At 33.6% G+C, this 20,712-nt stretch overlaps 2 protein-coding genes and 1 pseudogene across 2 annotated transcripts; 1 reads left to right on the top strand and 2 right to left on the bottom strand.

Annotated features, from left to right (window-relative positions):
- Window positions 1-3,460: 3,460 nt before the first annotated feature.
- On the bottom strand, window positions 3,461-5,032 carry LOC131641205 (protein SRG1-like; annotated as a pseudogene).
- A 6,042-nt stretch (window positions 5,033-11,074) lies between these two features.
- LOC131641210 (uncharacterized) lies at window positions 11,075-12,477 on the top strand. The gene is made up of 4 exons (XM_058911512.1): window positions 11,075-11,183; window positions 11,245-11,382; window positions 11,517-12,153; window positions 12,216-12,477. The coding sequence occupies exons 1-4, from the start codon at window positions 11,075-11,077 to the stop codon at window positions 12,475-12,477; spliced, it is 1,146 nt and encodes a 381-aa protein (XP_058767495.1).
- A 3,437-nt stretch (window positions 12,478-15,914) lies between these two features.
- Window positions 15,915-18,673, bottom strand: LOC131641204 (protein SRG1-like). The gene is made up of 4 exons (XM_058911509.1): window positions 18,246-18,673; window positions 17,916-18,163; window positions 16,472-16,796; window positions 15,915-16,376 (listed from the first exon to the last, which is right to left on the bottom strand). Exons 1-4 carry the CDS (start codon window positions 18,489-18,491, stop codon window positions 16,134-16,136), a joined length of 1,062 nt encoding a protein of 353 aa, XP_058767492.1. The 5' UTR covers window positions 18,492-18,673; the 3' UTR covers window positions 15,915-16,133.
- Window positions 18,674-20,712: the final 2,039 nt, after the last annotated feature.

Below are 20,712 nucleotides of genomic sequence, written 5' to 3'. Positions count from 1 at the left end.
GTTCTACTGATAGGCCTCATAGATGCTACTTCTATATAAGTACATCTATGATTTCTTAACATAGCATTAAATTTGTCCTGAATCAGATCATTAACCCTAACACTAACAATTAACCATATTATTGTGCTAACTTTTACTTTATGCACTTTAATTCTTGCCTTTAATTCTTGCAATTTATCATTCATAGCATTCTATTTTTATGTCCTTTATGTTTTGCTCACTTGAGCACTTATTTTCTCCTTGCTCACTTGATTATTTATTTTATCATTACTCACTTGAGCTTTTATCTTGTTTTTCTGTTTGTTAAAAGGCACTTAATAATGAGAAAACCCCTAAAAAAATTTCTTTAGTTTGGACTATCGCTACTATCCCTTGCTCAAGGAGTTGGACCTTTGGACCTAGAATTAGAATATTGACTTGTAGCCTTTCATCTGATACCAATGTATACGAGACCTTGGAATTTTATCTATTGGTTGCTTGGTTTGTCTGATTATTTTGTATGTGTGCAGGTTTTCTGTTGGTTAGAAACTTTGGAAATTCATCTGATACAATTTCTTCTAATGCCAGTTCATCTGAGACAAGTTCAGGTTTTAGTTGATACATGTTTGAAAGGATTGTTATTTTAAACTTATGGCTATTGGTTATTCATCTCCTCAAGGGTTTTGGTTCATCTGATGTTATGCTTTGAGGTTAATCTAAAGGAATGGAATTCTTGTGTTAATTTGTTTGACTTCTTCTTGGTTAGATCTTTCTATTCCTTAGCTTTTACTTTGTGCTTTAGGATAGTCCCTTCATCTCTTGCCCAACTTCTTAAATTTCAAAATCTTCTTATTTTCAAACTTAAACTCTTTTGCAATAAACCTTGACTTTGTCAAGTGATCGTCAAATCTTTTCAAAAAAATTTATTTTTGTTTTTTGTCTTTGTCTTCTTTTCGATCTTTATTTTTAAGGAGTTTTTCTCTAGAGTACCTGCATTGTTAAATACTACTACCCATACATATTTATGGTTAGTTTCATTAAAAGTAACATGTAACATATTTATTGTTCAAAATATACTAATTTTGTTTACTAGAATTGTAATATACAAGAAAGAGATCACTACAAAAAATAAGCTCTGTAGTGACGTGATTTCCATGCCACAAAGTGGGAAATCACGTCACAACACAAAATTTGCGACGTGAACATATATGTCGATTGAGAGTGCGTGGCAACTCATTTGTGTCGTGATTTTCATGTCACTGAATAGTGACATGGAAATCACGTCGCAACGTGATGCACAGACACCAACAACTTTTTATGTTGGAACAGACAAAGATACAGACAGGAACAGAAAAAGCAGGAAGGCATAGATTTTTTAGCAACATCCTGAATTATATTAAAAAGTTGCGACGTGGTACACAAATGAAATTTTTTTAAAAAAAAAAAGTTGATTACTATTATTAATAAAAAAAGGTTTTATTATTATTAATATTTTTTATTCGAAATTAATAACCATTAATGAAAAATATTTATTTAATTATAATAATAATAAGTAAAATATTATTCACAATTAAAATTAAAATATAATAATAAATAAAATACTAATAATAATCAAAATATTACATAAAATTCAATTATCCTACACAATTTTAAATTTCAAATAAAAATAAAAATAAAATTAATACTAAGGGTCTTCTGGATCGGGAAAATCATCAAGGTTCATATCATCATCATTTTCTTGCTCATTTCCACCAACTCCTACGTTTCCATCAAACGATTGACTACCACTTCTTTGTTGGAATTGCATAAATAACCGCATTTGCTCCTCCATTTCTGCTTGCCTCTTCGCCATTGCCTCTATTTGTCGTTGTTGTGCCTCCATTTGGGCTTTTAGCGTTGCCTTGCGCTGTGCTGACTCGCGTCTTGCCTCAGTTAGCGCCAATTATCTTATTGTTTCCATCATTTACAGTGACAATTGTGCTGGACATGAAGTTCCTTCCCCATCTCTAACTCTTTGAAATAAAGTTCTATCTCCACTTCTCAAACTACCCGCCAAATTTCCACCACCAAAAAAATATCCATTAGGCCCTTTTCCGCCAACGACTTCATTCAAAATGTAAAAATCCACATCTGGATGAAGCGGCTCTGACTCTCTAGGAGTATATTGGGGATTATGGACCAAAAATTGTACAAAAAATGTTTGATAATCCTCCTACATATAAAATAAAAAATATTAAGTATATAACTTAAATTAAAATATATTAAATAATAAAATGAAAATTATTTGCCACGCGATTTTCATGCCGCAGCATCTCAGTTGCCACATGAAAATCACGCCGTAACTTTTCAGTTGCCACGTAAAAATCACATCACAAAAATGCCATTAAATATAAAAAAAATATAATCAAAATTGAATAACTTACCAAAGCTTTTCGTGTACGCTCGTCAACCAAATCACGCGATTTTTTTGTCTGAGTTTCTTTAACCAGCTCGACCATGAGTGGAAGGAGAAGAAAAAAATATGGTGGAAGAAGGAGAATAGAGGAAGAGAAGGGGGAGAAAGAATGAGGAAGGAAGAAGGAGGAAGAAAGAAAGAGGAAGAGATGGGGTTACGCAGAAGTCTGTGCGCCAACTGTATTTAAAGGGAAATAGCGACATGATTTTCATGACGCAATCCAGCGAAGTGAAAATCACGTCGCAACGTGTTAACGGTCAAAAATTAGCCACGTGGTATACATGTCGCTAGTTGCGACGTGGAATGCATGACGCAACAGTTCAAATGGTAACTTCCTTTATTTCTTTTACTCACTCTAGTCAGAACCAAGTCAAGTCAAAGTCAGACTTTTTCCCCAAAAAAGTTAGCGACGTGGATTCCATGACACAACTTAATTTTTCAAAATTTCATAAATCCCTCCATCGGATTGTTAGTGTATTTATTATTATTTTTAAATTATTTTAAACGTACCGACGTTATAACCATGTCGCAAATATATATATTTTAAAGAAAACATTGTGTCCAACAATCTATACGTTATCTTCAATATTTTAATTATAAAAATAGTAGTGACGTTGTGACCACGTCGCAACTACCCTTTTTTAGCCACATGTAAGCCACGTCACAAATTCACGTGGCTGGGCAACATAATTCTTGTAGTGGAACTTCATCGACTTTAGCATCAAATTTACCAAGGTTATTCTTCCGGTTATTAAGGACCAAACATTTGGAATAGAATACATGAGAGTGAGAAATATTCGACTCTTTTTTATATTTTATAGAACGTTTTAATTTTAAAGTTGATCTTTTCAAGACACGATTCATTACTTAGCAAGCAATTTTCTACCTTAATTTAGAAATATTTAAGAAAATTGATTTCACGGCGTCATCTTTTTTTTAACATCATTAAATATTTCTAAACCTAAGAAAAATTTAAAATTTTACTCTATAAATTTAAAAATTATGTATATAAAACGACAACTAATGTGAGCATCTATTTATTTAATATTTATGATGATTTAGTTTAGTAACAAAACATACATTGACATATATGATAGTACACCAATTTCAATAACTTGAGTTAGAGATGCTATATCCTCATAGCATCTAGATAAGACTTTCCATCAAGTTTACGAGCAAAAACATTCCTTAAGTATTCTTCCAGTCCAATTGCTTTGAATCGTGCTGGTGTTTCTTCGGTGATGAAACTTTTTGCGGGACCTATCTCTCCGTTGTGTCTTATTGAACAAAATGTTGCAATTGACAGTCTTTCTTTTGTAGAGTTCACAATTGCTCTATGTTCAATACTTCGATATATTCCATTAGTTACAATCTGCCAACAAAAAAATATAGTCAAACCTTAGAGTTTGAATTGAGTTGAACTAAGTTGAATAGGAAGGAAGATTTTTACCTCAAGCATGTCTCCAATATTGACAATGAAGGCATTAGGAAGGGGTTTAACTGGGACCCACAAGCCATCTTTTTTTACTTGGAGTCCTTCAACTTCATTGAGTTGTAGGAGGATAGTGACACCTACAGGATCTGAATGTGGTGTTAGCCCAATAACCTTTTCTGGTTGAGGACATGGAGGGTAATAGTTTATCCTCATTGATTGTATCCCATCTTCAAATATGATATTCATTTCTTTTTCATCCATTTTCAAGGCTTTTCCCATATATTCAACAATTATCATGGACAGCTTCTTCATTTCTATGGAGTAAAGCTCAAAAGCGTCTCTACATGACAAATAACATAGATTAATAAGTAACCAAGTTCTTTTAAGATATAGAAAAAGAGTGAGACTAAGAACCTGATAGGAAGTGGAAGTTGTGGAAATAAGTGTGGCATTCTAGAGTGTTTAGGAAGTGTGGTCATGTAAAACATGTCAGCCCAATCAAGCTTTTGTTCTTCACTCACAACAAATGCTTGTCCAAATCCTTCCATATGTTGTTAAGTTTGCCAAAACTTTTTCTTCTCTAACATTGGAAGGTTGAAAAACTCTTGAATCTCCAACTTTACTTTCTCCAATAATAAAGAACTAACCTCATGATTCACCAACTACAATTATTAAGAATTAACAATAATAAAAACCATGATTGTAATCAAGAAATTAAAGGATATGTAAAGACAGAAAAGTGACCTGAAAGAATCCCCAGTCTTTGCAAGCAAGGTGAAGCTTAGCCAATTCTTCACTCCCAAATTCTAAAGAAAACAATTTCTTCATATCAATAACTGGAATTTCAAGTATACCATCAATTTCATTGATGACCAATTCTTCAAGTTGAGATTGAACATATCTTGGTGGAACTGCTGAAATATTATCCTTGGCCAACTCTTGAACTGATGGCACAAGGAGAGATGTGCCAGAGAAATTCTTTTTCTCTTCCATGGTTCTACTCTCTTTCCTTAATTGTTCTCACTAACCAGATCACAAATGATGGCTAATTTAATTACTTAAATCATGGTATTTGTAATAGAATAAAATGTAGAAGTATAATCTAAATGAATAATGATTGATAACAGGAAACTAAGACTTTTGTGTAATCTTAATTTAGAAGAATGAATTATTACTTTTTAATGGCAAATGATATAATCACAACATGATCCCATACTATGATCTGACAATTTTATTTAAAATGTCTCATACACTTTAAATTAGATGGAAAAAAAATGAGAAATTGAAAGGAATAGGATGAAATGCATTTTATCATGTTCCACTTAATTTCATCCTTTTTTACCAATCTAAATAATGAAACATAATATTATTTCATTTCATTCCGCTTCGTCGAGTTCCATCAATCCAAACAAAATGATTCATTATATTTTACTTTAAAATTAAATATTTTTAAATTTTAAATACAATTTTAATTTTCTTATTTTTTTAAGTATGACTTAAATATCTTTACTCACAACTGCACATACTAATTTATTGAGTCGTGGAAAATTACAATGTTCTTTCACAAGAGATTTTAATAATCTTGTGTGTTTTAAAATAGATTTGAACATAAAATTTCTAGTTAAAAAGAAGACATCTTTTACTATCTTATTGTGTGTTTTAAATTTTTTTATCATGCTTTTAACTAATACTATTATTTTTATTATCATCAAGTTAACATTGATTGTGACTTGTGAGGACCTTAAATTTGTTTAGTTTGTTTTCATCACCATTATGCCAACAACTTAAGAACTTTATGGTCTTGGATGTTCTCGAGTACAAGTAAAGAAACAAAATCAAATTGGCCACTCCCACTTTACTCTTTGATTTATAAGAAAAAGTCAAGTTTGCTACATAATATATGCCTTCAATTTGGACAATTTCTGTTTCATCTTTGTACATTTTTCCACTCGGCTATTTCAAACGGTAAAGTTTCTCAATAATATTAAATTGAGATAATTAAACAAAATTTCTTCATGGTAAATTTTAACCGGATATAGCAAGGTATTAGGATATACAAATATTGAGCATTCAAATGACTCTTGTCTTATTCATTAATCTATATACAAATATTGAGCATTCAAATGATTCTCATTAATCTCAATTATATTGGTTTATACTTTATATAGCTTGTTTACTCTCCTTCATAAGTTACTTTACACGATGCCCTAGTAATTAATATACTACACGTTGCGCAAATGTATTTAATTTATTTTTCATATTTTATATAATTGAAATAATTAAAATGATTTTTTAAATATGATTTTATTGGTGTAAAAATAAATTATCTCTCAAAAAAATATATTTATTTTATATAAATGATATATGACTATTAAATTTTAAAATTTAATATTCTAATGTTAAAAAAAATAATATTTGAAATAATAAACTTTTGGTTTTGTTGAGATCTGAACTTGTGACCTTAAATAGAAACTCAATACGTGATTTTGTCTTTTGAGAAATGGTGAATTTTAGGAAATATACTCGGTTAACTAAGTTTATTTAGTTGGAGAGATTCTTGTGTTTTTAGAAATTTTAGTTCAAAATGAGTTTTAAATTTATATCTTTCAAAGTACTTCTTATAATAAGAATAAAGTGTTGCAGTGAGTTGAATTTTGAATATGCTATTGATATATAAAAGTCACGAAGATTCGGTGAACTGCCTCCTCCGAACCCTATAGGAAGTCCATCTAGGATGAGAGTCACGCGTTGACTCGGCCCTACCACGTAGGATCATGGAAATCTCCCATTTTGGGTTTCCAACAATCCATCCCAAAACGGAAGATCTTTGCCCAGCGCTGGAGATTATTAATATCCTCTTTAACAAGAAGGCCAGGTAATTCACTCATTCTCACTTAATTCACTTGCTTTCACTCAGAATCTTACTTTAGCATCGGAGTGTATTGCAAGTACCCCATCCTCTTCTTTGGACCGATCAGAAAGAAATTCACAGGCCAAGACGATTGTCTGATCCCAGTAAGATCAATGGTGTCGTCCGTGGAAAACCAACTGCTTCCCCTTCTTCTCGAGAATTAGACCAAAGCAATCCAATACCAACCTACTGATCACAATGGTCAGCCAACACGGCAACAACGTGAACCCTTTCCTCGTTATTGAGAACCAAGAAAACAATACGACAACTGGTCTCGAGCAGATTGACCACAGGGATGGGCAGCCCGTCACTCCCTCATCCGAGGATGCTGGCTACGATTTTGCCCAATAGCAGAGTCTCCTCGGCGACACCTATCAATTGATTCTCGTGCCGCCGAACGCGGACCGAAACTCTACGACCCTACTCGCGGCCATTAACCAGAAGAACTTCCTCGTCTTCCAACAAAAATATATGATGGAGGTAACAACAATCCTAGGAGGAGACTGGAGAGTACAACGGCTTTCTACTCAATGAGGAGGTCAAATTTGACATTCTTAAATTTGCAAATGATACTTTAACAATAGGTGATAGAGGTAGCAACAATCTTTGTAGTCTGAAGGCTATATTGAGAGGTTTCAAACTAATTTCTGGTTTGAGGGTCAATATGTTAGTTGCCTCATCTTTTCTTTCTTGCAGCATTGATCATTTCCCTTGCAAATTTTTAGGGGTGAAGATAGGTGACAATCCTAGGAAATATTTATTTATGGAAAGATCTTTTTAGAAATCTAAGGAACATGTTCTCAATATGGAAAAGCAGGCATCTTTCTATGGGGGAATATTTGTGTTGATAAATATGGTGTTGAATGTTATTCATATTTATTCTTTGTCATTCTATAAAGCTCTAGTTAAGGTCTTGAAAGAGATTTGGTGCATTCAAATAAATTTGATGTGGTGTGGTAACGAGAATAAGCATATTATTCATTGGACCAGTTGGGACTTGGTTTGTAGCCTAGTTCATAATGGAGGGCTCGGTAGCAAAAATATCGAATGATTCAACAAAGCATTACTGATCAAGTGGAAATGGAGGATTTTGAGGGGAAAATAAGCCATTTGGAGTGGGTTGTTGTGGCATAGAATGTTTTCCAGCAATAAGAAATTGATCAACAGAGGGGATTCTATATGGTAGAGGGATCTTACTCTTGTGGATAGGTTGATCAATAAAGACATAAAGTATTTTTAACGAACATTTCTTGCAGGTTGCACAATGGTAGAAGCATTTGATTTTGGCATAGTTGCTGGTTGGGTAACCACTCTTTGAAGGAAGCTTTTTGGAAGTTTATGATTAGGCATAAAATCCTCTTTAGAGTGTATTAAATAAGAGGGTGAATCATTTTAAAGATTTTCGGTCTCATGTGTCTGATTTTTTTGTCTTGTTGGATTCTTGTTTTCCTTTTGAGGTGGGGAATGATGAGTTCCAATGAATGAAAGTTCATGATGAGAAATCCTCTATGAATCTCGCCATTAAGTTGTTACTCAGTCATCTGTCTCTTTGCTTTGGTCCAGCGACATCAGGAAAGGTGTAGGTATTTTGTAGGATCTTAAAGTTCCAACCATTATTCATTTATTTGGCTGGAGGCTGCTTATTCACCGGCTGCTAACTCGTGATCAACATGCAAATAGAGGTGTGGTTTCTTTTGATAGGAACAAGTGTTGTGATTTTTGCTTCCTTGAAGAAGAAGTCGTTCACCACCTTTTCGATTCTTGTTTGTTGACTAGACGAATTTGGGAAGCTGTAGAGTCTTGGTTGGGTACAAATGTAGTTTTGAATTTGGATCATCTTTCTAATTTCTGTTACAACAACCATAATGTGAAGAACAAGGATTTCTAGTATTGTATTTGTTTGATTTGGTTAGCTATAACTTGGAATATGTGGCTGTTTAGGAATTGTATTATTTTCCAAAGTAGGGTGTTTAGTTTTGAGGATTGTTTGAATTCTATTAAATTTACATCTAGGAGGTGGTTAGGTTTATTTTGTAAAACCATTCCAGATTGTTTATTCTATGATTGGTTTAGCTCTCTCTTGGACTGTTATAGGAAGAGTAGGTAGCATTGGTTGTGGGATTTGAGTACCCCTTGTACTGGTTTTAATAAGAACGGTTTCCTATTACAAAAACAAGTTGAATTATATATCTTAGTTAATCTAAATGGATATAATTGAATGTGCGTGAAACACAAGAAATGGGGATTTGAATTGTGTTTTAAGGTTTAAAATCAAATTCTTCCCAATTCAAAAACAAAGAACACAAGAAAAAAATGACACAATTATTTTTATCCTTGTTGACTGTTAACGAAGTTAATCTAGTCCACCCATCAAGGTGATTTTCTCTTCTTAACAATGACTTAATTAACTATTACCAAGCTGATTATATAAATCACAACAAATACCAACTTTCAATGTTGCAAACCACTAAGACTACCCGTCAATTTCCTCTTGAGAAATGTTAAGTGTACCAGTCTCTTAAGGAACTATCAACTCACAAGCTGAATATAAAGGTTTGTGTTTACACAAATGCTTCTTGAAAGCAGAATATGCAAGTTTGAATACAATTAAATAACACAAAAGTGTTAAGCAAGTATATGAACAAAAGCTCACTTGCGGCAAGTTAACTAAAAAAAGTACATTTGCTTTATAAAATTATACAAAGAAAATAATTAGAGGGAATTATGCAACATTTCAGCGTATGTTTTGTTCACTTGAAATCTACTTCTTCAATCTTCCAAGTCTTCCTTTTATAGCAAAAAAGAAGTCCATTGAAGGGTATAATATAAATACTCAATTCCAGTTATTTTGTCCACAAAGGCCAATGAGAGAGTGGTCGACAACATAGTACCGTAGTATAGTCCTTGCTCCATCCTATTCGGGTAGTGGAAACATATGTACCTCGTACTATTTTCTCATGTAAACCAATTTTGATATCATCTTTTAATCTTCGCAGCTTCTGATAGTAGATGATGAAGCGCTTAGAAGGATCAAAACTATCTTCAGAGCCTAAGTCTTTAAAGTCTTTGGAACTTGTTCATCCAGAACCTTGTCTTCAAATTCTTTAGCACTTGGTCTTCAGAATATTCAGAACTTATTCTTCCAGAACCATGACATCAGGGTCTTTAGAACTTGGATAACAAAATCTCATAGCTAAAGGAGTCTCCAAAAGCTCTTCCACGAGAGTCATGATCAAAAGCTCTATCACTATAGTTCATCAGAGCCATTATTATAGAAACATTCTAGAACTTGACTGAGTCTTTGTAAACCCTATTGGTTTCTTCCAGAGTCATAATATGTTGAGTTCAAAACCTGATGACGTTACACGCCTTTTCTTCAGATTGAGAATCTGTTAGCAAAATATACACACTTGACAGAAACTGTTAGAGTATTAAATTGTTCTCTAAGATATCATGTAATGTTATCATCAAAACATAAGGCCAAATCCATAACCAAATCTTGTTCTTACAATATGCCCTTTTTTATGATGAAAAAAACATGTATTTTGATGAACAAATTATATTATATTTAAATCACATAAAAGCATATTCAGAATTAGCTAAACAACTTCCCTTAAGAACTATACATTTAAAATTAATTTAAGCTTGTTCTAAGGCTCCCCGTGAGCTCAAGACTTTCAAAATAAATTTGTAGTATAAGAAGGTAGCTGGAAAGGAATACTTTCCTGTTTGAGACTTCATCAGAGTCTAACTAGAAATGCTTGGTTCTTCATCTCAGATCTTAGCTTGCTATCAAAAAGCGATGAATTGTAGAAACCTGGTTATGGATTTGTGTTAAGCTTCAGAACCGGGTTCGTCTTGAATATTTACCATGTTCAAAACATCTCAACTAGCTGGCTTTTCAGATCTTGATCATTCTTATGACTATCCTTCATAGTTTTGCTTGTCCTTAAGATTTCAGTGAACTATTGCAAAGTTCTTGAGTTAAGCATTCTTAGAAGCAAAAATCTCATATTATGCGTTGGAAAGATCTTCTGAGAATAGATATGCCAAAATCATCTTTACTTCTTCCCATTTGTCAGAAATCAAAAAGACTTTAACAAAATAAAATAAAAAAAGATAAAACTTCATTGATTTATGGGATAAAATACAAAATTTATTTTCATAATTGTTTATGGAAATAAATATTAAAGTGAATTATAACACATTTTCCCAAAACAATAGAAGCTCAGATCTGAAATCAAAAATCAAGAGGAAGAAAAAGCCGGTGCGAAATCTGGGATAGGAGGTATCAATGACGGCGTCCATCATCAAGAATATCGGTCCGAGGAAAATTATCATAAAGAAGACATGTCCTACACTGTGCTCTATCTCTGATTCTATTGAAGAGCCGATTTTTGCTGGTGAGTCCCTATCCTTCTGCAACTCAGTTACTGATTCTGATATAATCTGTAGTAATGCTAGGGCTTTTGGGTGTGTCGGAAGTGGGGAGGAAGGTGTGGTCTGCTATATCTAGATTGGGGGTGGTGAGCGAGAAGGAAGATGGTGAGGTTGAGAAGGATGTGGAGATTTTAGAAAAGAGAGACAAGGAGATTTCGTTGGGTAAGAAGGAGGCCAATAATCTATTTTTATGAATCATATGTCCTACAACATAAGGGGAGGAGGCATCTCTTCCAAAAGGAAGAGGGTCATCTACTTAATTCAATTGAACAAGATAGATGTTTGCTTTCTGCAAGAAACAAAGTATGAGTGTTTCAATGACTCTTTAGCAAGGGATTTTTGGGGTGTGAAGGAGGTGGAATGGACCTCTAGCAATTCTGTAGGAGCGGCTGGAGAGATGGTTATTTTGTGGAAAAAAGGTGCACTGACGGTAAATCACAGCTTTCGTGGGAAAGGATTTGTGGGAATTAACATTTTTTGGAAAGGTAATAGTTACAATCTTGTCAATGTTTACGCCCCATGTAGTAGGAGGGAAAGAAGTTCGGTGTGGTCTGATCTATTATCGTTGAAGAATAGACGTGGGAATGAGGAGTGGTGCATAGCCGGAGACTTTAATGAAGTGCTGAATAAGGAAGAGCGTGAGGGAGTTTGCAGCACGCGTGAACGAAGGGGGATGGGAGAGTTCGATAGCTTCGTGGAGAATATGGAGTTGATTGATGTTAATTGTGTAGGAGGTAGATTTACTTGGTTCAAAGATAATGGGAAGGCTATGAGTAGGCTAGATCGTTTCCTTGTTACGAGGAATATGATGGATATTTGGGAAGTGATAGACCAAAGAATCGACAAAAGAGATATTTCCGATCACACGCCTATTCGGTTGAATGTGGGAAAAGTCGATTTGGGTCCTAAACCTTTTAGGTTCAATAATGTTTGGTATAAGCACAAGGATTTTAAGGCGTTTATCAAGGTTGAATGGGAGAAGCTAATTGTTAAAGGAAGGGGGATTTTGTTTTGTATGAGAAGCTTAAAATATTACGAGGAAAATTGAGGGTTTGGAACCGGGAGGTGTTTGGTTGGATAGATCTTAAGGTGGAGGAAGAGGTGGACAAAATGAATGAGTTGGATAGGTTAATGGTGGACAATCTTGGGGGAGATATTGAAGATTTGGTTGTTGAAAGAAGAGAGGTTGGCAAGGATATTAGGCATAGTTTGAATGTTAAAGAAGCTATGCTTAGGAAAAAATCTCAGAGTCTTTGATTGATGGAAGGGGACAAAAACTCAAAAAAATTTCACAATGCAATCAAAGATAGACAAAGACGGAATGCGATCTCTTTGTTGGAAGGTAAAGAAGGATTGGTGGAAGGAGTAGAAAACATCAAGGGGGAGATTAGAAACTATTTTCAAGACTTATTCATGGAAGATGATTATGGAAGACCGGTGCCGGAGGGTCTTGAGTTGAAATGTTTGGCCGAGGAGGATAGGTTGGCCTTGGAGTGTTCATTTTCGGAAGATGAGGTGAAGGAGGCGGTTTGGTCTTGTGATGGGAATAAAAGTCCCGGCCCGGACGGTTTTTCTTTAGAATTTTTCAAGTTATCATGGGAGGTGATAAAATCGGATGTCTTAAACTTTGTTAGAGATTTCCAAGAGAAAGCCATACTTACGAAGGCTTGTACCTCTTCTTTCATCACTTTAATCCCAAAAGTGTCCAATCCGCAATCCTTGAAGGATTATCGCCCAATTTGTTTAGTGGGAAGCTTATATAAAATTCTAGCAAAGTTGATGGCGGCAAGATTAAGAAGGGTGGTTGGTAAGTTGGTCTCGAGGAATCAATCGGCTTTTATTCCGGAGAGAAATATTTTGGATGGTGTCCTAGTGGTGAATGAGATTCTTGATCTAGCTATGAGGGAAAAGAGGAATTGTGTGGTACTAAAGGTGGATTTTGAAAAGGCCTACGATAGGATAAGTTGGAATTTCTTATGGTTCACTTTAAGAAAAATGGGCTTTGGTGATAGGTGGTTGAGGTGGATGGAGGGAAGTGTATTCTCTAATTCTTTATCCGTTCTTGTTAACGGTAGTACTAATAAGGATTTTAGAGTGGAGAAAGGCCTTAGACAAGGGGATCCTCTCTCTCCTTTCTTGTTTGTGCTAGCCATGGAGGTCCTTACGGCTCTAGTGAAGAAATCTAAAGAAGTGGGAGAATTTCGTGGGTTTAAGATAAATGGCGAGAAGGATGTGGATATTTTACAATTCGCGGACGACGCGATTATTTTAGCCGAGGGAGATGCCGCTAATTTGTGGAGTGTGAAGGTTATTCTTAGAGGTTTCGAATTGATGTCCGGGTCCCGCATTAATTTTCATAAGAGTAATCTTTATGGTATCAACTTGGACCAATGGTTTTTGGAAGTCGCTTCAACCTTTCTCACGTGTAAAGTCGGAAGCTTACCGTTTAAATTTCTCGGAGTGCGGGTGGGGGGAGATCCTAGGAAGCTTGTGTTGTGGAGAGATTTATTATCAATGATGAAAAAAAGATTGGCCGTGTGGAAAGGATTTCATCTTAATTTGGCGGGTAGGGTGGTGTTGATCAACTCGGTTCTTAATGCGGTTCCTTTATACTCACTATCCTTTTATAAAGCGCCTAAGAAAGTGTTGAAAGAGGTTGTGGCCATTCAAAGGAATTTCCTTTGGGGAGGGTGCGAGCTTAGAAAAACGGTTAATTGGGTAAGTTGGGACACGATTTGCAAATCTAGAGACGAAGGAGGGTTAGGTGTGAAGCACGTGGAAATTATGAATGCGGCGTTACTTAGTAAATGGAAGTGGAGGATTCTAACGGAGAAGGAGGCGGTTTGGAGGGATCTTTTAGAGGCTAGATACGGTAATGTGAAGGCGAAGGTGTTAATAGGGGATTGTTCGGTGGTGGGTAAAAAGACTCAATTTGGTGGAGGGATATCTTAATTTCCGACAATTACGAGAGGCTAGACAACAACCATTTTGCCGGGGCAGTAGAGTGCAAGGTCCGGAGCGGTAATGACATACCATTTTGGTATGCTTGCTGGACCGGCAATCAAAACCTTATTGAAGCATATCCGGAGCTATTTCGTTATGCCGAAAACCACCTAGCTGTTGTTTCTCTTGCAGGATCTTTGTCCAATGACCCGGACAGCAACACCATGGTCAACAACAGTGCTGGAAACTGGACGTGGGATCTGGAAAAAATGATACATGTTGCTGCTTCTGTTGATGATGCAGTCAGTGCAGAATCGGTCGGACGGGGCGGCGGACCGGATGAAACGAGGCTGGCAGCTCTTCTGTCCGACTTACTATCGGAGTTGCAGCAGCGCCAACTGCTTGTTCAGAGAGGCGGGGAAGATTCTTTTCGGTGGAGCAAGGAACCAAGCAGAGTTTTCTCGGTGAGTTCGTGTTATAAACTTTTTAAAGAGAAACTCTCTAGTCCGCCGCTTGACATATTCACGGTTAGAGCATTATCTCATCTTTGGAATATTAAGGTTCCTTCGAAGATTCTTTTCTTTGGATGGCGATGCATTATTAATAAACTAGCAACCAAAGATTTATTGGTCGAAAGGGGCATTTTGAGAGAGAGCATCAATGCTAGATGTGCTCTGTGCTTAACGGAGGATGAGTCACATCGGCATTTATTCGTTGATTGTGTAGTGACTAATAGAATTTGGAGGAAAGTCTACGATTGGGTTGGAGTCTCTTCATTCTTGACTAGAGAGGAATTTGTGAACTTCTTCCATAATTGCGATAAGATTCGGTGTGTAAAGTATAGAGTTATTGGGGCGGTGGTGTGGCTTTCAACGGTTTGGCACATTTGGTTATCGAGGAATGCCGTTGTTTTCAAAGATGAAATTTTTAGTTTCACTCAATGTTGGTCGGAGATCGTCGACAAAGCTTGGAGATGGCTTAATTCTTTCTATATTAGAGTCAACTCTTGTAACTTTTATATTTGGAATATCCTTCCGCTCTCGTGTTTTGAGACGTAGGAGTTTTCCTCTTTGTATGTTGGGAGGAGTATCCCTTTTACTCCGGTTTTTAATCCATTGCCTATTAAAAAAAATAGAGATAAACTTTCATTAATGAGTAACGGGAAGTACAAGATGGGGCCGATGAAACGAAACAAAAATCCAGAAAAAGTACAAGATAGTTCATTCTACATAGTCAAACTTCTCGCGTTGTTCTACAACTAAAGCATTAGCTGACGTTCCATTGCTGACCATATCAACTATCTCCGCTCGTATGAAAAGCTCTGGCAAAAATTTTCCATAAGGAATGAGAAAGGTTGCATGGTTTCTAGAGGCCTGAATGGTCTCTTGTTGTTCTTCATACCTTATGTAGTTTTTTATGATTATCCATTTTTCCCTTCGCATTTATTTATTTCTTCTCTTAGGTCTTTGTTTTTGTCTTAATTTTTTTGTTTTATTTTCTCTCTTTGTTTTGATCTTTATCTAGAATACTTGCACAGTCAGAGACTTCTACTTATATATATTGGGTTAGTTTCATCAAAGAACGTGTAAAAATTCTATTATAGTCAAAGTTAATTTGTTGAAAATACTAAAAAGCTTTCCTAGTAGTGTAATATACAAGAAAAAATCCGCATCGACTTTATCTTCAATTTTACCAATGTTATTCTTTCTGTTATTAAGGACCAAACATTTGCAATCGAAGACATGAAAGTTCAAAATATCCGAATCTTTTATATATTTCATAGGACATTAACTTTAAAATTGATCTTATAAAGACACGATTCATTACATAGCTACCAGTGTTTACTGCATTAGTCCTAAAATATTTAGGAAAATTTATTTCATTGTCTAATTTGTCAATTATTTTCACTTCATTAAAACACATTGACATATATGATAGTACAACAATTTCAATAACTTGAGTAAGTGATGCTATGTTCTCATAGCATCTAGGTAAGACTTGCCATCAAGTTTACGAGCAAAAACATTCCTTAAGTATTCTTGCAGTCCAATTGTTTTGAATCGTGCTGGTGTTTCTTCGGTGATGAAGCTTCTTGCGGGACCTATCTCTCCGTTGTGTCTTGTTGTACAAAATGTTGCAATTGATAGTCTTTCTTTTGCAGAGTTCACAGTTGCTCTATGTTCAATACTTCGATATATCCCATTTGTTACAATCTGCCATCAAAAACATGTAATCAAAATTAAAAAAATAAACAACCTTAGGTTTAGAATTGAGTTGAAATAAGTTGAATAGGAAGCAAGATTTTAACCTCAAGCATGTCTCCAATATTGACAATGAAGGCATTAGGAAGGGGTTTAACTGGGACCCACATGCCATCTTTTCTTACTTGGAGCCCTTGGACATCATTGAGTTGTAAGAGGATTGTGAGTCCTGATGCATCTGAATGTGGTGTTAGACCAATAACCTTTTCTGGTTGAGGACATGGAGGGTAATAATTTATCCTCATGGATTGTATCCCATCTTCAAATATGGTATTCATTTCTTTTTCATTCATTTTCAAAGCTTTTCCCATATATTCAACAATTATCATGGACAGCTTCTTCATTTCTATGGAGTAAAGCTCAAAAGTATCTCTGCATGACAAATAACATAACTTAAGTATCTCATTTATAAACACGTTTGCTATATCAATATCAAAACACGTAATGTCTCACATTAGACGAGTTATGACTTAAAACTAAATTTATAAATAGAATATATTTTTCACCTTACAATCAAGTTTAATACATATGTTTGAGTAAGGTCTATACAAAATTCTAAAATGTAATTAAAATTATATTATATAAATTTTATTGAGTTAGTTTCACATTAAATTATGCTCTCGTGAAAATAAATGTGTATATAAATGAGAGACTTTTTTTACTTTGTAGATTGAGTTTTATAAGTATTGAATATGACTCGAATAGTAGAATATAGTAATTACAACATTAACAATATATATATATATATATATATATATATATATATATATATATAGAGAGAGAGAGAGAGAGAGAGAGAGAGAGAGAGAGAGAGAGAGAGAGAGAGAGAGAGAGAGAGAGAGAGAGAGAGAGAGAGAGAGAGAGAGAGAGAGAGAGAGAGAGAGAGAGAGAGAGAGAGAGAGAGAGAGAGAGAGAGAGAGAGAGAGAGAGAGAGAGAGAGACCTAACGTTTGGCCTAAGTGTGTCTTAGACCTAGCTGTTTGCTTGTTGTTTGGTAAGTGATTGGGAGGGAGGTGTGCATGGGGCAGACCCCCATCCAGGAATATTTTAGTAAACTCAGTCGTACTTAGTAAGATATAGGGTTAATAGTAATTTAACCCCCTGTAATGTTAGCGAATTTTGTTTTTCCCCCCTCCCTACCTTTTGGCAACGGTTTTTTTCAAAAAAAACGTTGCCAAAACCTGTCTTTGGCAACGGTAGGGGGGTAAATCGAAACACGCTCATATTACAGGGGGGTAAACAACTATTAACCCTAAGATATATTGTCCTAACATTATAATCCTAATTATCACAAAAATAAAAAGAAATTATAGTTTTTTATAGTCTGAAATACATATTATTGGCCGAATTATATTAGTAAAATTGATGGTGTTTATAGTCTTTTTTTTTTCTCTTTAATCTTTTATTCGGATTAGATAAAATAAGAATTTTATGATAGAGTAAAATTGAATTAGAATTTTAAGATAGAGAAAGGAAGAGGGAGACTAAGAACCTGATAGGAAGTGGAAGTTGTGGAAATAAGTGTGGCATTCTAAAGTGTTTAGGAAGTGTGGTCATGTAAAATATATCAGCCCAATCAAGCTTTTGCTCTTCACTCACAACAAATGCTTGTCCAAATCCTTCCATGTGTTGTTGAGTTTGCCAAAACTTTTTCTTCTCTAACATTGGAAGGTTGAAAAACTCTTGAATCTCCAACTTTACTTTCTCCACCAAGGAAGAACTAACATCATGATTCACCAACTACAATTATTAAGAATTAACAATAAGTAAAATCATGCTTGTAATTAAGAAATTATAGGATATGTAAAGAGAGAAAAGTGACCTGAAAGAATCCCCAATCTTTGCAAGCAAGGTGAAGCTTAGCCAATTCTTCACTCCCAAATTCTAAAGAAAGCAATTTCTTCATATCAATAACTGGAATTTCAAGTATACCATCAATTTCATTGATGATCAATTCTTCAAGTTGAGATTGAACATATCTTGGTGGAACTGTTGAAATATTATCCTTGGCTAACTCTTGAACTGATGGCACAAGAAGAGAAGTACCAGAGAAATTCTTTTCTTCCATGGTTCTACTCTCTTTCCTTAATTGATCTCACTAACCAGATTACAAATGATGGCTAATTTAAGTAATTAAATCATGGTACTTATAATAGAATAAAATATAGATGTATATTCTAAATGATCAATGATTGATAACAGAAGATTAAAACTTTTGTGTAATCTTAATTTAGTAGAATGAATTATTACTTTTGAAATGGCAAATGATAAAATGACAATAGGATAGCGCTCCCTTTGTTCCACACTAAATGATTCATTATATTAATTTTACTTTAAAATTAAATTTTTTATTTTTAATATAATTTTAATTTTTTAAAATATCTCTACATACAACTATACAAACTAATTCACAACGGTATAGACTAATTAGTTAAATCGTAAAAGATTACAATATTTTTTTCTCAAAAGGGTTTAACTTTCTTGTGTTTCTCAAAATAAATTTTCAACACAAATTTTTTAATTTTTTAATTAATAAAATTCAAATTTCTAATTAAAAAGAAGACATCTTTTATCATCTTATTCACGTGTCTTTAGATATTTTAATTTTTTTAATCATGCTTCTAATTAATACTATTATTTTTATTATTCACGAGTTAATATTGATGGTGACTTGTGAGGATTTTTAATTTGTTTAGTTTGTTTTCTTTACCATGTATGCCAAGAACTTTAAAACTTTATGGTCTTGGATGCTCTCGAGTAGGAGTAAAGAAATAAATAAAAAAAATCAAATTGGCCACTCTCACTTTACTATAATAAGAAAAGTCAAGTTTGCTACATCGTATATGCATTAACTTTGAACAATTTCTGATTTATCTATGTACATTTTTTCACTCTGGTATTTCAAACGGTAAATTTTTTTAATATTATTTCCTCTAGTCTTATTTTTAAGAAAAATTTTATTTTTTAAATTTATTGAAAAGATAATGTATTTGACCCATATATTGTTTAGAAACATTAATAATTCAATGTATCTAAAAAGCAATTTTTTTCTTATAAATAGAACCAGATGGAGTATTAAATTATCAATGCGAGCGATTGGTTTTTTTTAGGGTAAATGAAAATTTATTCAAGAAATATAATATAAATTACAAATTAAAAGAATCTAAAAATGTATTTGGATGAGGTAATTGAGAATTCTTAAGAAATTTAAAACTTTAAACAATTTAAATGATTTAATTGAAATTCATTCATTTTAAAATTCTTTTTTTGAATAGAGTATTAAAATGATTCATTATTAAATTTTTTGTCTCATTTTCATAAATCTTAAAACTTTTGGATCAAATTAAGTATATGAAAAATATGGACTATTTGCAATTTTTGAAAATTTGAAGGGACTAATTTGTAAAATTTAAAAATTATTAAGGACTTATTTACAATATTTTGAAATTTTTAGAGGTGAATTTAAATTTTTCATAAAATATAAGGACCATCTTGCAAAATTGGAAAATTTAATAATAAACAGTTTAACATTTGCATTATATAGAATGAAGAAGTAATTTCAAATTCTTTATTTTTTGGTGTCATTTGAAATTCCTTAAATTTAACTTGAATAAAATACTTCATAAATTTACATCATTCTAACAATTCTTCATATTTTATATTCAAACAATAGATTTTAGTCAGTCATTTTAAATTCCCTCAAAAAAATACTTTTCCTCATTAAAATCTCCATCCAAACACACTCTAAAGATTTTGAAAAAACTCAAACAAATTAAACAAAATCACTTGATAGTAAATCTTAACCGGATATAGCAAGGTATTATGATATACAAATATTGAGCATGCAAATGACTCCTTTCTTATTCATTAATCTCAATTATATTGATTTATATAGCGTGTTTACTCTCCTTTATAAGATGCTTTAGTAATATACAATATTAACTTGTTCAACAAGTAACAATTCGTAACTAACTAACAATTTTAATTCTCATCTATAACTGCTTGTTTATTAAGTTATAATATCCTCCACAAGTTGGAGATTTATATCAATCAATCATCTTCAACTTGAGTAGCTATATGTGGAATGGTTGGCGGTAATGTGCAGTGCACTTTGATTGTCACAATATAAAGTAGTTGTCTTAATGCAAGTGACTTGTAGATATTTAAGGAGATAAAGTTGTCATTAAAGTTCACATCTATAAGCTATTAATGTTTGTAAGTCAACTTCAAATGGAGACCTTGAAACTGTGATATATTTATTTTGTTCTCAATGAAATTAATGACTTGCC

Source organism: Vicia villosa, unplaced genomic scaffold (assembly GCF_029867415.1).
Source record: "Vicia villosa cultivar HV-30 ecotype Madison, WI unplaced genomic scaffold, Vvil1.0 ctg.003578F_1_1, whole genome shotgun sequence".
NCBI lineage: Eukaryota > Viridiplantae > Streptophyta > Magnoliopsida > Fabales > Fabaceae > Vicia > Vicia villosa.
The sequence above is the reverse complement of the archived record's forward strand: the minus strand, read 5'-3'. Positions and strand labels throughout refer to the sequence as shown.

What these genes read in the sequence shown, in the direction of transcription:
- LOC131641204 (XM_058911509.1), bottom strand. Translation starts at nt 18,491, where the DNA reads ATGGAAGAAAAGAATTTCTCTGGTACTTCTCTTCTTGTGCCATCAGTT. An exon ending in CAACTTCCACTTCCTATCAG is followed by an intron (nt 16,797 to 17,915) that starts GTTCTTAGTCTC and finishes TTTGTCATGCAG; the next exon opens with AGATACTTTTGAGCTTTACT. An exon ending in ATATTGGAGACATGCTTGAG is followed by an intron (nt 16,377 to 16,471) that starts GTTAAAATCTTG and finishes TTTTGATGGCAG; the next exon opens with ATTGTAACAAATGGGATATA.
- LOC131641210 (XM_058911512.1), top strand. Translation starts at nt 11,075, where the DNA reads ATGACGGCGTCCATCATCAAGAATATCGGTCCGAGGAAAATTATCATA. An exon ending in AGACAAGGAGATTTCGTTGG is followed by an intron (nt 11,383 to 11,516) that starts GTAAGAAGGAGG and finishes GCTTTCTGCAAG; the next exon opens with AAACAAAGTATGAGTGTTTC. An exon ending in TTTAGGTTCAATAATGTTTG is followed by an intron (nt 12,154 to 12,215) that starts GTATAAGCACAA and finishes TAATTGTTAAAG; the next exon opens with GAAGGGGGATTTTGTTTTGT.